The following is a 14,435-nucleotide window of genomic DNA, read 5'->3' on the forward strand; positions in this document are numbered from 1 at the left end:
ATTTAACTCTGGCAGTTCTTATGATCACACTTATTTCCTTCGCTTGACCATCTTAATTCGCATTTTGTCTTAGTCACCACTTGAATTGATGCTTTCGTTGACCGCTTTGTCTTGATCACGGTGTTAATGGTATACACCCAACTTGAATGGTTTTGTGAGTGCTTGAATTATTCACTTACCTATCAACTGTGTGGAACTTGGGAGCCTTAAAGATATGCTTGGATGTCTTGGTTGCATGGTATGAATACACATGATTCTCCGAGTCACCGCTTTATTGTCCGAATTCTACACTTACCATTGACTTTGCAACCTTGGGAGCCTTAAAGACACAATATATACTCGGACCTATGTGGCTGCTTAGAGCTGAATCCCTCTACTTCTAGTCTGCTTATTTTGACTTAGCTTACAATGTGTCTTTGAGAGAATCTGACATGACGAGTCACACTTGATGTCACTGCTTAACTGTGTACTTATGTCAAGTCGCTGATAAGTGTAACATTAAGTCAAATTCATCAGAAGACCCTACTTGTTTTAAGCAATGGCATACTTAGCGAAATTCTACTGAATCTTACTTAGAATCACCTGCAAGTCACCATAAGTGGTGTTAAGAAAAATTTACTTTTTCCTGATGGATGTAGTACCAGCACGTTTCGATACTGCACTTATCAACGATGGTACTGGCAGCTCCGTTGGCATCAAAGGTATGGCACTACACTTCACTGGATTCACACTGTTATAGCGTCAGTGATAATTTTGTTGCTAGGCTTCCACATAGGCCAAGTTCATGTCATTTTCTCAATTCCTGCAACAGCAACACAACTATTGTTCCCTCCAGCAAACCAGCCTCCCAAGCACCTTGCGTATGTCGAATGGTTTACTCCCTTTCCTGCGACACCAGATCCCAGGCACGGCATGTACAAAGTTAGCCGATTCATTCGGTCTGGCGAGAGGGTGGCAAGTATCATTCCTGTTTCAAATATTGCCCGCAGTGTCCATCTTATCCCAAAGTTCGGAGCTATTGTACCTCGACACTGGACAAGTAACAATGTTCTCGACGAATGTGACACCTTCTTCGTTAACTGCTATATTGATAGACATAGTTTCGTAACTCTCAGATAATGCTATATCGCATTAGCAATATTTTAGAAAGAATAATTGAATTAGTGCTATTCTGTATTACTTGGTATAACTTGTCTAACTTTTGAGAAATTTGTTACACTTAGTCTAGGTTTGTATCGGAGGGTTTTCCTGATGTCATTGTTTGATCCGGACATTAGATCTTCAGAGAGAAGTTGATGAATGTTGCGAGATCTGCGGAGAAGAAGAAGATGATCAGCAGGAGCAGACAAGAAGTTGAACGATGCATTCGATAAGGGTCAGGCTTGTACCACAATCATTTGACGATGCAAGATTTTTGGCCGCGACGAAGGGTATTGAGACAAAGGTGGGCGTTGATAATGTTCATGGTCATCTTTTGTTGAGCAGGTAAAGTAGATAGCTTGCAACAGTGCGTGTCGTACGTCAGTCCAGGATGAGTGAGTTGGTCGGAGATGCGGTCATTGTGTCCATCACATACGTCATGGGGGCAGCAAGCGTAGTTTGCAGGTAACATCACTCACCGAATCATATGGTGCAACTATACTTAATAACACAGAACTGTGAAAAAAAAGTAATTCATTCAGCGCGACAGTGTGTGGCACTACTAGTACAACACAGAACAACAAAGTATCATGCAGAAATAGATAAGCAACAGCAGAGCGAGGGAGTGAGAACAACTAAAAAAACAGCAAATGGGATAATATAGCGAATCAAGTCTCTAACTACACACCTATGTGAACAAATACAATCCGCTGTTCCAATGGAATATCACTGCGCCACAATTTCTTCAAAGCCTTGTGCAACGCCATTGCAGCGCGCGTGCAGTCCAGCCTCCCAGAACCATCGATCAGGTTGTCGTAGAAACCAGACACGACCTCCTGTGCTACCTCATCGTCGACAGACCACATGGAACCAATCACACTGCGAAATCCGGAGAATTGCATTGCCGCAGCGAGATGGATCGATTCGTCGGGACTCTTCTCATCGCCTACGGTAGTGTGGCAAGCCGATAGGAATGCAAACTGCGGCTCCTGCCAGTTGGATCGGATGATGTCCTTGATCATCAACGGCCCATCACGCATCGCGAAGGAAGATTCAAATGGTCGTCGTCGATTAGGCATTCCATGGCAGGCCAGGTGAAGCCACTGGTTACGGTTCAGGGCGTCAAATGCACCCTTGACCGTTGCGTCGCTGTCCTCGAGCCGCATGAAGGACGACACGACGGGCGCGAGACGCTTGGCGACAAAGGCTACCTCGGGAGCTACACATTCAAGTGGCCTCCCTCCATCCGGGTTTCCTTGACCAATGGCAACAAAATGTTGCGGGGACCCATCTAGTAAAACCTGCCGTCTCGCACGAACAAGCGTGGCCAAAGTGGGAGTGTACGAGGAGATGTAGATGTGAGACAGACTGTCTCTCTTCTTCTCGTAAGCTCCTGCTGCATGTAGAGGGAGCAGCGCGAACTCAGCAGTGGGACACCACCAGATACGCGAACCAGGGCGAACATTCAACACCTTGAGGGCTTGTACTACGGGGCCAACGATGCGATGCCAAAGTTTACGAAGGATGCTGACGAGCTCGATTTGAGTATCAGAAGAACCAAATTCTTTTATAAGGGACTGAAACTCAGAGGACAAATCAGAAACTTCGGTCTGCGTGATATCAATCGGAACGTGGACAGGATCTTGGTCGCTGAGAACAATCAAGGCATCGCAGCAATACTGACTGGCATTGACAATGACGACAGGACCGTCTTCAGCTGCCTTCTGGAGGTCTGAGAAAAGGGGGGGCAAGAGAAACCGAGAAAAGTCGGGAAGCATGCGGATTTTTGAAACGACATCATGCCATTGCATGGTCAGTTGCCGGATTTGCGGGGACTGGTCTTCAGTAGACTGGTCGAACGCATTACGAAGGCGAAAACTCAACCGTCTGAACTCCTCTGCCAAGGCCGTGGCGGTGTCACCTGAAACAGAAAGTTCGTCCAGTGGCGTGCTGAAGCGTGCCAGCTGGGTCCAAAACACTGCACGACCTTGCTCCACCAGCTCTACCGCAGTCGTTAGCGCACCATGACGAACACTGCATGAAAAAGCATCTGTGGCAAGGGAAGAAACGGCCTCCCTGATGACGTCGAAATGATGAGAAGAAGACGACAAGAGAGCAACTTGCTGATCCAGGAAATTGAGTGCAGTCTTATAGGCAAGCAATGCAGATGCATGATCGAGGGTGTCGGCGAAGGCTGCCCATGACTTGGCAACAAGGAGATCTGTGCGAGATGCTGCATGCGGTAGTTGGGAGAGTTGGGAATACAAGTCAAATGCTTCATGAAGGTCGGACTGGACGCCACAGTGGTGAAATCTATCTCGAAGGCTGAATACAAGATTGTTCAGAGACTTGGATCGATCTGAATAACCGGGGGGACAGAGGAGTAATGCATCACGATGCAGCTCGACGGACTCATCAAGGTCAGACATGATCCCACCCTGCTTGAATCTGTCTCGAAGGCTGAGTGCAAGATTGTTGAAAGACGAGGGTCGATCTGAATGACCGGGGGGACGGAGGAGTAATGAATCACGATGCAACTCGATGGACTCATCAAGGTCAGACATGATCCCACGCTGCAGGAATCTGTCTCCAAGGTTAGTAGCAAGATTGTTTAGAGACCTGGATCGATCTGGATGACCGGGGGGACAGAGGAATAATGCATCCCGATGCAGCTCGATGGCCTCATGAAGGTCAGACATGATCCCACGCTGCCGGAATCTGTCTCCAAGGCCGAGTGCAAGATTGTTCAGAGACGAGGATCGATCTGGATGACCGGGGGGACGGAGGAGTAATGCGTCGCGATGCAGCTCGATGGCCTCATCAAGGTCAGACATGATCCCACGCTGCTGGAATCTGTCTCGAAGGCTGTTTGCAAGATTGTTCAGAGACGAAGAGCGATCTGAATGACCGGGGGGACGGAGGAGTAACCCCTCCCGATCCAACTCGATGGACTCATCAAGGTCAGACATGATCCCACGCTGCTGGAATCTGTCTCGAAGTCTGAGTGCAAGATTGTTCAGAGACGAAGATCGATGTGAATGACCGGGGGGACGGAGGAGTGTTGCATCTCGATGCAGCTCAATGGACTCATCAAGGTCTGACATGATCCCTCGCTGCTTGAATCTGTCTCGAAGGCTGAGTGCAAGATTGTTCAGAGACAAGGATCGATCTGAATGACCGGGGGGACGGAGGAGTAATCCCTCCCGATCCAACTCGATGGACTCATCAAGGTCAGACATGATCCCACGCTGAAGGAATCTGTGTCGAAGGCTGTTTGCAAGACTGCTCAGAGACGAAGATCGATCTGAATGACCGGGGGGATGGAGGAGTAATGCATCCCGATCCAACTCAGTGGACTCATCAAGGTCAGACATGATCCCACCCTGCTTGAACCTGTTTCGAAGACTGAGTGCAAGATTGTTCAGAGACGAGGATCGATCTGGATGACCAGGGGGACGGAGGAGTAATGCATCCCGATCCAACTCGATGGACTCATCAAGGTCAAACATGATCCCACCTTGCTTGAATCTGTCGTACAAGCTGTTTGCAAGATTGCTCAGAGACGAGGATCGATCTGGATGATCGGGGGGACAGAGACGTAATGCATCCCGATGCAGCTCGATGGACTCATCAAGGTCAGAAATTATCCCACGCTGCCGGAATCTGTCTCGAAGGCTGAGTGCAAGATTGTTCAGAGACGAGAATCGATCTGGATGACCGTGGGGACGGAGGAGTAATGCATCCCGATCCAACTCGATGGACTCATCAAGGTCAGACGTCATCCCACCTTGCTTGAATCTGTCGTACAGGCTGTTTGCAAGATTGCTCAGAGACGAGGATCGATCTGGATGACCGGGGGGACAGAGGAGTAATGCATCCCGATGCAGCTCGAAGGACTCATCAAGGTCAGACATGATCCCACGCTGCTGGAATCTGTCTCGAAGGCTGAGCGCAAGATTGTTCAGAGACGAGGATCGATCTGGATGACCGGGGGGACGGAGGTGTAATGTATCCCGATGCAGCTCGATGGACTCATCAAGGTCAGACATGATCCCAAGCTGCAGGAATCTGTCTCCAAGGCTGTTTGCAAGATTGTTCAGAGACGAGAATCGATTTGAATGACCGGGGGGACGGAGGAGTAATGCATCCCGATGCAGCTCGATGGACTCATCCAGGTCAGACATCATCCCACCCTGCTGAAATCTGTGGAGAAGGCTGAGTGCAAGATTGTTGAGAGACGAGGATCGATCTGGATGACCGGGGGGACGGAGGAGTAATGTATCCCGATCTAAGTCGATGGACTCATCAAGGTCAGACATGATCCCACGCTGCTCGAATCTGCCGTACAGGCTGTTTGCAAGATTGCTCAGAGACGAGGATCGATCTGGATGACCGGGGGGACAGTGGAGTAATGCAGCCCGGTCCACCTCGATGGCCTCATCAAGGTCAGACATGACGCCACGCCGCCGGAATTATCTCCAAGGCTGAGTGCAAAGTTGTTGAGAAACAAGAACGGAAGTGAATGGCCTGGAGGACAAACCTGCACTAGGTTGCTCTAATTAGAGGGTGATTGAGTAATATAGCGCTTTGATGGATAATTGCTGGACAATGCTGCCCTCGGACTTGTGAGAATTGATGAGTATGTACCTCGGGAACATCCGTACGTGCTATTATTAATGCTACCGTCGCCAAGGACGTAGTTCCTGGCAACGCTCGGCGCTTGCCGGCCACCTTCGAGCTCTCGTTTTCAACGTTCCCTTGGCCGTTTCGCTTCGGACACGTTGCAAAGATGATATATAGACTACTATACAATAGCTGCCACATCCTCTTCTTCATCCTCCAGATGTTTTATTAGTCTTCGTATTTGCCATGCAACTCATTCTCTGCTACAGAAACAACGTCGAGTACTTACAGCCACGGTTATTTATACCGCTAAACGAAGTGCCAGTGAAGAACCAAATATTGTGTCACTGGGCCACGCACCGGTCTTGTCGTATGCAAACGTTAAACGTGTTGAAACAGCTGGAACAAACCACTGCTAAATACGCAGGCTATGCATGCAGTGTCCATGATTGAGTAGGACGGTTACCCACAGAAGGCGACTCGTGGAATATCGAGCAGTCTATCTAACTCGTAGTCTTCTTGAACTGATATTTGATGTTATCACAGAGGATCCGGCATGGTACATTGAAGTCATCGTGTCTAGGGCGGCAAGAGTAGTTCGGAAGTAACACCACTTACCGAATCATATGCTGCGACTATACTTAACAACGCAGAACTGTGACGATATATGAGTAAATCAGATTCATTCAGCGTGACAGTGTGTGGCACTAGTACAGCACAGAACAACAAAGTAGCATGCAGAATAGATAAGGCAACAGCAGAGCGAGGGAATGAAAACAACTAAAAAATACAGCAAATGGGATGATATAGCGAATCAGGTCTCTGACTACACACCGATGTGAACAAATACAATCCGCTGTTCCAGTGGTATATCACTGCGCCACAATTTCTTCACAGCCTTGTGCAACGCCATTGCAGCGCGCGTGCAGTCCAGTCTCCCTGAATCATCTATCAGATGGTCGTAAAAACCAGACACGACCTCCTGTGCTACCTCATCGTCGACAGACCACATGGAACCAATCACACTGCGAAATCCGGAGAATTGCATCGCGGCAGCGAGATGGATCGATTCATCGGGACTCTTCTCGTCGCCTACGGTAGTGTGGCAAGCTGATAAAAATGCAAACTGCGGCTCCTGCCAGTTGGATCAGATGATGTCCTTGATCATCAACGGCCCACCACGCATTGCGAAGGAAGATTCAAATGGTCGTCGTCGATTAGGCATTCCATGGCAGGCCAGGTGAAGCCACTGGTTACGGTTCAGCGCATCAAATGCACCCTTGACCGTTGAGTCGCTGTCCTCGAGCCGCATGAAGGACGACACGACGGGCGCGAGACGCTTGGCGACAAAGGCTACCTCGGGAGCTACACATTCAAGTGGCCTCCCTCCATCCGGGTTTCCTTGACCAATGGCAACAAAATGTTGCGGGGACCCATCTAGTGATACCTGCCGTCTCGCACGAACAAGCGTGGCCAAAGTGGGGGTGTACGAGGAGATGTAGATGTGAGATAGACTGTCTCTCTTCTTCTCGTAAGCTCCTGCTGCATGTAGAGGGAGCAGCGCGAACTCAGCAGTGGGACACCACCAGATACGCGAACCAGGGCGAACATTCAACACCTTGAGGGCTTGTACTACGGGGCCAACGATGCGATGCCAAAGTTTACGAAGGATGCTGACAAGCTCGAGTTGAGTATCAGAAGAACCAAATTCTTTTATAAGGGACTGAAACTCGGAGGACAAATCAGAAACTTCGGTCTGCGTGATATCAATCGGAACGTGGACAGGATCTTGGTCGCTAAGGACAATCAAGGCATCGCAGCAATACTGACTGGCATTGACAATGACGACAGGACCGTCTTCAGCTGCCTTCTGGAGGTCTGAGAAAAGGGGAGGCAGGAGAAACCGAGAAAAGTCGGGAAGCATGCGGATCCGTGAAACCACATCATCCCATTGTATTGTCAGTTGCCGGATTTGCGAGGACTGGTCTTCAGTAGACTGGTCGAACGCATTACGAAGGCGAAAACTCAACCGTCTGAACTCCTCTGCCAAGGCCGTGGCGGTGTCACCTGAGACAGAAAGTTCATCCAGTGGCGTGCTGAAGCGTGCCAACTGGGTCCAGAACACTGCGCGACCTTGCTCGACCAGCTCCACCGCAGTCGTCAGCGCACCATGACGAACACTGCATGAAAAAGCATCTGTGGCAAGGGAAGAAACGGCCTCCCTGATGACGTCGAAATGATGAGAAGAAGACGACAAGAGAGCAACTTGCTGATCCAGGAAATTGAGTGCAGTCTGATAGGCAAGCAACGCAGAGCCGTGATCAAGGGTGTCGGCGAAGGCTGCCCATGACTTGGCAACAAGGAGATCTGTGCGAGATGCTGCATGCGATAGTTGGGAGAGTTGAGAATACAAGCCAAATGCTTCATGAAGGTCGGACTGGACGCCACAGTGGTGAAATCTATCTCGAAGGCTGGATACAAGATTGTTCAGAGACTTGGATCGATTTGAATAACCGGGGGGACAGAGGAGTAATGCATCCCGATGCAGCTCGACGGACTCATAAAGGTCAGACATGATCCCACCCTGCTTGAATCTGTCTCGAAGGCTGAGTCCAAGATTGTTCAGAGACGAGGGTCGATCTGAATGACCGGGGGGACGGAGGACTAATGAATCCCGATGCAACTCGATGGCCTCATCAAGGTCAGACATGATCCCACGCTGCCGGAATCTGTATGCAAGGTTAGTAGCAAGATTGTTTAGAGACTTGGATCGATCTGGATGACCGGGGGGACAGAGGAATAATGCATCCCGATGCAGCTCGATGGCCTCATCAAGGTCTGACATGATTCCACGCTGCTGGAATCTGTCTCGAAGGCTGACTGCGAGATTGTTCAGAGACGGAGATCGATCTGAATGACCGGGGGGACGGAGGAGTAATGCATCCCGATCCAACTCGATGGACTCATCAAGGTCAGACATGATCCCACGCTGCTGGAATCTGTCTCGAAGTCTGAGTGCAAGATTGTTCAGAGACGAAGATCGATGTGAATGACCGGGGGGACGGAGGAGTGATGCATCTCGATGCAGCTCGATGGACTCATCAAGGTCAGACATGATCCCTCGCTGCTTAAATCTGTCTCGAAGGCTGAGTGCAAGATTGTTCAGAGACAAGGATCGATCTGAATGACCGGGGGGACGGAGGAGTAATGCATCCCGATCCAACTCGATGGACTCATCAAGGTCAGACATGATCCCACGCTGCAGGAATCTGTGTCGAAGGCTGTTTGCAAGACTGTTCAGAGACGAAGATCGATCTGAATGACCAGGGGGACGGAGGAGTAATGCATCCCGATCCAACTCGATGGACTCATCAAGGTCAAACATGATCCCACCCTGCTTGAATCTGTCTCGAAGGCTGAGTACAAGATTGTTCAGAGACGAGGATCGATCTGGATGACGGGGGGGACGGAGGTGTAATGCATCCCGATGCAGCTCGATGGCCTCATCAAGGTCAGACATGATCCCACCTTGCTTGAATCTGTCGTACAAGCTGTTTGCAAGATTGCTTAGAGACGAGGATCGATCTGGATGACCGGGGGGGCAGAGGAGTAATGCATCCCGATGCAGCTCGATGGCCTTGTCAAGGTCAGATATGATCCCACGCTGCCGGAATCTGTCTCGAAGGCTGAGTGCAAGATTGTTCAGAGATAAGGATCGATCTGGATGACCGGGGGGACAGAGGAGTAATGCATCCCGATCCAACTCGATGGACTCATCAAGGTCAGACATGATCCCACCTTGCTTGAATCTGTCGTACAGGCTGTTTGCAAGATTGCTCAGAGACGAGGATCGGTCTGGATGACCGGGGGGACAGAGGAGTAATGCATCCCGATGCAGCTCGAAGGACTCATCAAGGTCAGACGTGATCCCACCCTGCTGGAATCTGTCTCGAAGGCCGAGCGCAAGATTGTTCAGAGACGAGGATCGATCTGGATGACCGGGGGGACGGAGGTGTAATGTATCCCGATGCAGCTCGATGGACTCATCAAGGTCAGACATGATCCCACCCTGCTGGAATCTGTCTCCAAGGCTGATTGCAAGATTGTTCAGAGACGAGGATCGATTTGAATGACCGGGGGGACGGAGGAGTAATGTATCCCGATGCAGCTCGATGGACTCATCGAGGTCAGACATGATCCCACCCTGCTGGAATCTGTCTCGAAGGCTGAGTGCAAGATTGTTGAGAGACGAGGATCGATCTGGATGACCGGGGGGACGGAGGAGTAATGTATCCCGATCCAACTCGATGGACTCATCAAGGTCAGACATGATCCCACGCTGCTCGAACCTGCCGTACAGACTGTTTGCAAGATTGCTCAGAGACGAGGATCGATCTGAATGACCGGGGGGACAGTGGAGTAATGCAGCCCGATCCACCTCGATGGCCTCATCAAGGTCAGACATAATGTCACGCTGCAGGAATCTATCTCCAAGGCTGAGAGCAAAGTTGTTGAGAAACAAGAACGGAAGCGAATGGCCTGGAGGACAAACCTGCACTAGGTTGGTGATACTGTAAAAGGTCTCCCATGAGCGCAAGATAGAGTCAGATCAGAGTCATACACACCTGGCGAGCTGAGACTGCAGTATCGGTACACCGAAGACTCGCTAGTCGAGAGGAATGATACAGTGGGTGCTCAGCGATACCACGAATTTAAAGGCGAACTGGAAGGCCACAGTGAGCTCGAGGCTCTGTTGGCAAAGTATATGAGGCCGCTAGGTGCAACCTGAAAAGTACCTGTACACGTTGCAAGGTCCATGAAATCGCACTGCAGCGGCAGCGCACAGCCTGTGCACCAATGGTACGTTAATAGCTTACCCAGCCTGAGGGCCGCCGATAGCACGAAAATATAATGAGTTCATTGCAATTTACCCTCAATTACATACTTCTGTGACTTCAGAAATACCGCAGGCTTGTTTTACCGTCAGTCTGCTGCAAGCCCTTGCCAGCGAGTTCAGGAAAACGCATGCATTGAAAATATGGGAGGACATCACTGAATGGAAAGCTGTACTGAGCTCGCTATAACGATCATAACCTGAAGTTGATTACATAATATCGTCCAACACCCTTAGGCTTAACCGGAAGCAACATTATCAGCCTCATTCAGTACTGCTCCATTGTCTTGGACTGCGCATACGGCAACCATGCAGCATATATTTCAGACACTAAAAAGAATGTCTTCTATATCCTTTACGCCGTTGGACACATGTGCCAAAATATCAGCCCTCAGCACGAAAATAATACCACATCCCAAAGCTCATATATACATACATCACTACTTCACGACCAAGATCCTACAACCCCTCTCCATACTTGGCCATAACGGCCCTCAACGACGCCTCATCTCCAAACCGTGGCTCGAAGCGCGCAGCGAAGCGTTTTGGGTGCGCAATCACGCCATCCACAAAGCCCGATTGGTCAATAGGATTCTTTGGGTCCTCCGTGATCTTGAACGACCACAAGAGGAGCGCTAGGTTGATGAAGATCGAGCGATTTGCGATGTGTCGCCCGGGGCAGATTCTGTACGTTGTTTTTCAGCACTATAGTCAGTGGTTCATCAGGGAAATGCATACCTGCGTCCAAAACCATACGAAGGGAACTTGAGGTCTTCCCGGATTTTGCCCTCGCTGTCGAGCCATCTCTCGGGATCAAACTGGTCAGGGTTGGGATACACGTTCGGGTCGCGCGAGATAGCCCTGTCAAAGCATGATCAGCGCACACATTTCGCCTAAAATGCATGTCATTCAGTACCAGTGGTTGCCAAAGACGATAGCGCCTTCTGGTATGCAAATGTCTTTCTGCTCAACCAGCGAATCAATTTAAGAATCATGCCAAAGCATTGGAAACGTACGTATGGTATGTCGGTCAGGGCACGGTGGGCGAATCCAAGAGTTGTCACGGGCCTCCAGCGAAGACACTCAAGCATGAACGCCTCAATCTGGGGAAGGGAACCGTAGTCATCCAACGTGGGAGCTATAATGACCGGGTTGAGATTCGTTTGATCAAATAAGCTCACATGTTGACATACCTCTGTCACGACCGACGACGGTATCCAGTTCCTCTTGCACTTTCTCCTGCGCCTTGGGATAGCAGGCAGCAGCCATGACGACAACCATAACAGCGACAGCGGTCGTGTCTGACCCGGCCCCAAAGAGCGAACCGGCAAGATAGGCCATTTCTTCGTCTGAAAGCTTGTGCGAAGACTGATTCTCGAGAAGGTACCGAGAAAATGAGGGTCCAGCTTCGCCGGTCGCCTACGAAGCACTGGTCAGGTGAGTATTTAAAAAAATATGTTTAGAAACCTACCAATTCCTTCGAAACACGATTGAGTTGATCGTGGAAGAGCTGGCTCTCTTCCCTTCTCCATTCCTCCAACTCGGTTGTGTATCCCGGAAGGTATCTAATTATTGGGAAGCGTTCTACCAATAACGCACCAGGTCTCATGAGATTCTGGAAGCGCTTAAGCATCTTGTGGATGATAATGATCTCGGGAGCATCTACGGCGGTGGGCGTAGACTTTCCATACATGACACGCAAGACGACTGAAGCGGCATAGCTTGGGTTGAATGCATAAGTGGTCGTATAATCAGCTATAGAGTGAAACATACCGATTCGCGGCTGCTTGGTGTTCTTTGGGGTTATCAAGGATGTCAAAAATGACATCACGAGCGGCGTCCATCTGGATGGGCGCATAGGATTCTGCGGCCTTTGCTTGAAGGTGAGTGTGCGCGGCCCTGGATGATGTCACTTCAGCAAAGCAGTCGACAAAACAAGATATCACTCAACTTGCGAAGTCTCCGGAACTGCTCTCCTGCGGGTGCGAGGATCATACGTAAACCGGCAGACAGAATCTCTCCTGCTGCAACTGCACGAGGACGGTCCGCTAGCAGACCACCTTCTTTTTCCATAATGTCAACGGATTCCTGTACAAGTGAGTATGTGCTCTAGATAGCCATTAGTTCGGAACCATCTTACCTGATGTCTACCGATGATAATCATGACCTTGGGCCCGATCCGGAGCGAGATGATTGGTCCATAGGTATTAATCCATTCAGCAAATTGTTGAGATTGCCTGTGATGCGTTCACTGTTAGTGTCCACGCAGACTCAGAGTTTATGTGCTCACTTTTCTCTTGGGAAAGCGTTTCCCAATAGCCAATGTCCAGGGGGCCCAGGGGGAAGAGGCAAACGTGACCTTGATCGTATCTTGACGCGGAGCAAACCGCCCGCCATCACGAGAGCAACCAATGCTCCCAAGGCCTTGAATCCAAATGTTAAGTCGAGCATATCTTATAAGGGCAAATACAGTAACTTAGTGGAAGGGAGAGAGAACGGTGAATACGTAGTGCGGCGAATCATGCCAATCATGTTTTATCTTATAGCTGACGAGCTGGCAATCGAGCAGTGCTGGAGCGCTGACAATGGTGCAGACCAAACCTTTTGGGTTAATGCAAGGCCCCCAGATTGCTATTATCAATTTGGGCCTGATATTTTATTTATCCAGACATGACAGCATGTACGTAAGACATTTGGGTCAAAATGTGATTTTGACCTGATTGTTCCCACGCGCGTAGACTGCGCTCATGTTTTAGTATCATGAATTTCGAAATTTAGTTATCATGAACAATCTGTATCATGAGTTGTAATGAGGCTTTGGTCTGTCTCGATGACAAGTACTAGCGCAGGGGACATGATTGAGCTCATTATTTATACTAGTAATTCGTGTCTATGATGAGTTGAATTGGACAATATTTCCGCACATAGTCCGCATCATACACAGGCCCAGACGCCCGAGGTTTGAGACTTTTTCACCAAACATTCAAACAACCTGAAACAGGCATCCCCATCTATGTTTCAGGGGGCCTGTGGTGGCTCTAGAAGGCTAACGCTATGCCTAGTCGTCATGCACGTCATGAGATGCAACTAGTACGCTGAATTGATGGTCGATGCAGTGATCTCCCCGCGGTGTTCGCAGTGGACATATATGTCATATGGAATCAATTAGCGTGTTTGAGACCAATATTCGAGCACAACCTGATCGGGTTGGTGAAAAGCTTCAAGTTTTAGGCGTGCTCACCAGCCCTCAAAGACGGTTTAGAGTTTAGAGACCAAGGACGATGCTATAGCCACTTACTAGCAGACCGGTTGCTAGTGCTTTGCTGGTACCAAACTAGTACGCAGTTGACACATGGTAGTTGATATGGTGCCCGCATTCGACGAACCTACTACCTTGATATGGTATTCGCAAGTTCCCACCCTATTTTAGTATTCACCGCCACCTTGAGCACGTCTCCTGGAGCCAGGTGACGGTCGGCGTTACCAGGCATTATACACCGTGGCTCCTGTGCGGAAAGAGTCGAACGTGTTTAGGCGTCGCCAAGACCTCTGAAATTTGAAAACACTCTAGTCCCTGAAAGGACACTAGTGATCAGTGAAAGGCCAGGACCAGCCTGAATTTGACAGGGATACGGTAGGATACGGTATGACTGTTATATGCCCGCATCCAATTCTCAAGAGTGTCCGGATATTCGGAATTCCTCTGGTCCTGTACCTTTTCATCCACGTCGGAGTATCGCGGGCGCCGCGGGACCCGTAGGTTGTTTTGAGCGGAAGA

At 49.7% G+C, this 14,435-nt stretch overlaps 3 protein-coding genes across 3 annotated transcripts; all 3 read right to left on the bottom strand.

Annotated features, from left to right (window-relative positions):
- Positions 1–558: 558 nt before the first annotated feature.
- Positions 559–5,594, bottom strand: F5891DRAFT_987007 (CHAT domain-containing protein; the record flags this gene model as incomplete). Its single annotated transcript, XM_041377849.1, has 7 exons — positions 559–582; positions 620–709; positions 841–940; positions 1,025–1,121; positions 1,181–1,311; positions 1,620–1,636; positions 1,845–5,594. 7 exons carry the CDS (start codon positions 5,592–5,594, stop codon positions 559–561), a joined length of 4,209 nt encoding a protein of 1,402 aa, XP_041217830.1.
- Positions 5,595–6,064: 470 nt separating this feature from the next.
- F5891DRAFT_1176922 (TPR-like protein) lies at positions 6,065–10,665 on the bottom strand (the record flags this gene model as incomplete). Its single annotated transcript, XM_041365777.1, has 4 exons — positions 6,943–10,665; positions 6,598–6,855; positions 6,382–6,398; positions 6,065–6,178 (listed from the first exon to the last, which is right to left on the bottom strand). Exons 1-4 carry the CDS (start codon positions 10,226–10,228, stop codon positions 6,065–6,067), a joined length of 3,675 nt encoding a protein of 1,224 aa, XP_041217831.1. The 5' UTR covers positions 10,229–10,665.
- A 262-nt stretch (positions 10,666–10,927) lies between these two features.
- F5891DRAFT_1071431 (cytochrome P450) lies at positions 10,928–13,272 on the bottom strand. Its single transcript, XM_041363292.1, has 10 exons — positions 12,948–13,272; positions 12,798–12,894; positions 12,609–12,745; positions 12,431–12,556; positions 12,129–12,378; positions 11,851–12,076; positions 11,674–11,795; positions 11,574–11,620; positions 11,396–11,518; positions 10,928–11,342 (listed from the first exon to the last, which is right to left on the bottom strand). Exons 1-10 carry the CDS (start codon positions 13,106–13,108, stop codon positions 11,117–11,119), a joined length of 1,515 nt encoding a protein of 504 aa, XP_041217832.1. The 5' UTR covers positions 13,109–13,272; the 3' UTR covers positions 10,928–11,116.
- Positions 13,273–14,435: the final 1,163 nt, after the last annotated feature.

This window comes from Suillus fuscotomentosus (genome assembly GCF_016647785.1).
Source record: "Suillus fuscotomentosus strain FC203 chromosome Unknown F5891scaffold_140, whole genome shotgun sequence".
In the NCBI taxonomy this organism is placed as follows: Eukaryota; Fungi; Basidiomycota; class Agaricomycetes; order Boletales; family Suillaceae; genus Suillus; species Suillus fuscotomentosus.

Excerpts from the sequence above, each read along its gene's own strand:
- F5891DRAFT_1071431 (XM_041363292.1), bottom strand. The coding sequence starts at position 13,108 with ATGCTCGACTTAACATTTGGATTCAAGGCCTTGGGAGCATTGGTTGCT. Across the intron at positions 12,077-12,128 it reads ATCGTGTTTCGAAGGAATTG|GCGACCGGCGAAGCTGGACC; the intron begins GTAGGTTTCTAA and ends AGTGCTTCGTAG. Across the intron at positions 11,343-11,395 it reads TCGTATGGTTTTGGACGCAG|AATCTGCCCCGGGCGACACA; the intron begins GTATGCATTTCC and ends AACAACGTACAG.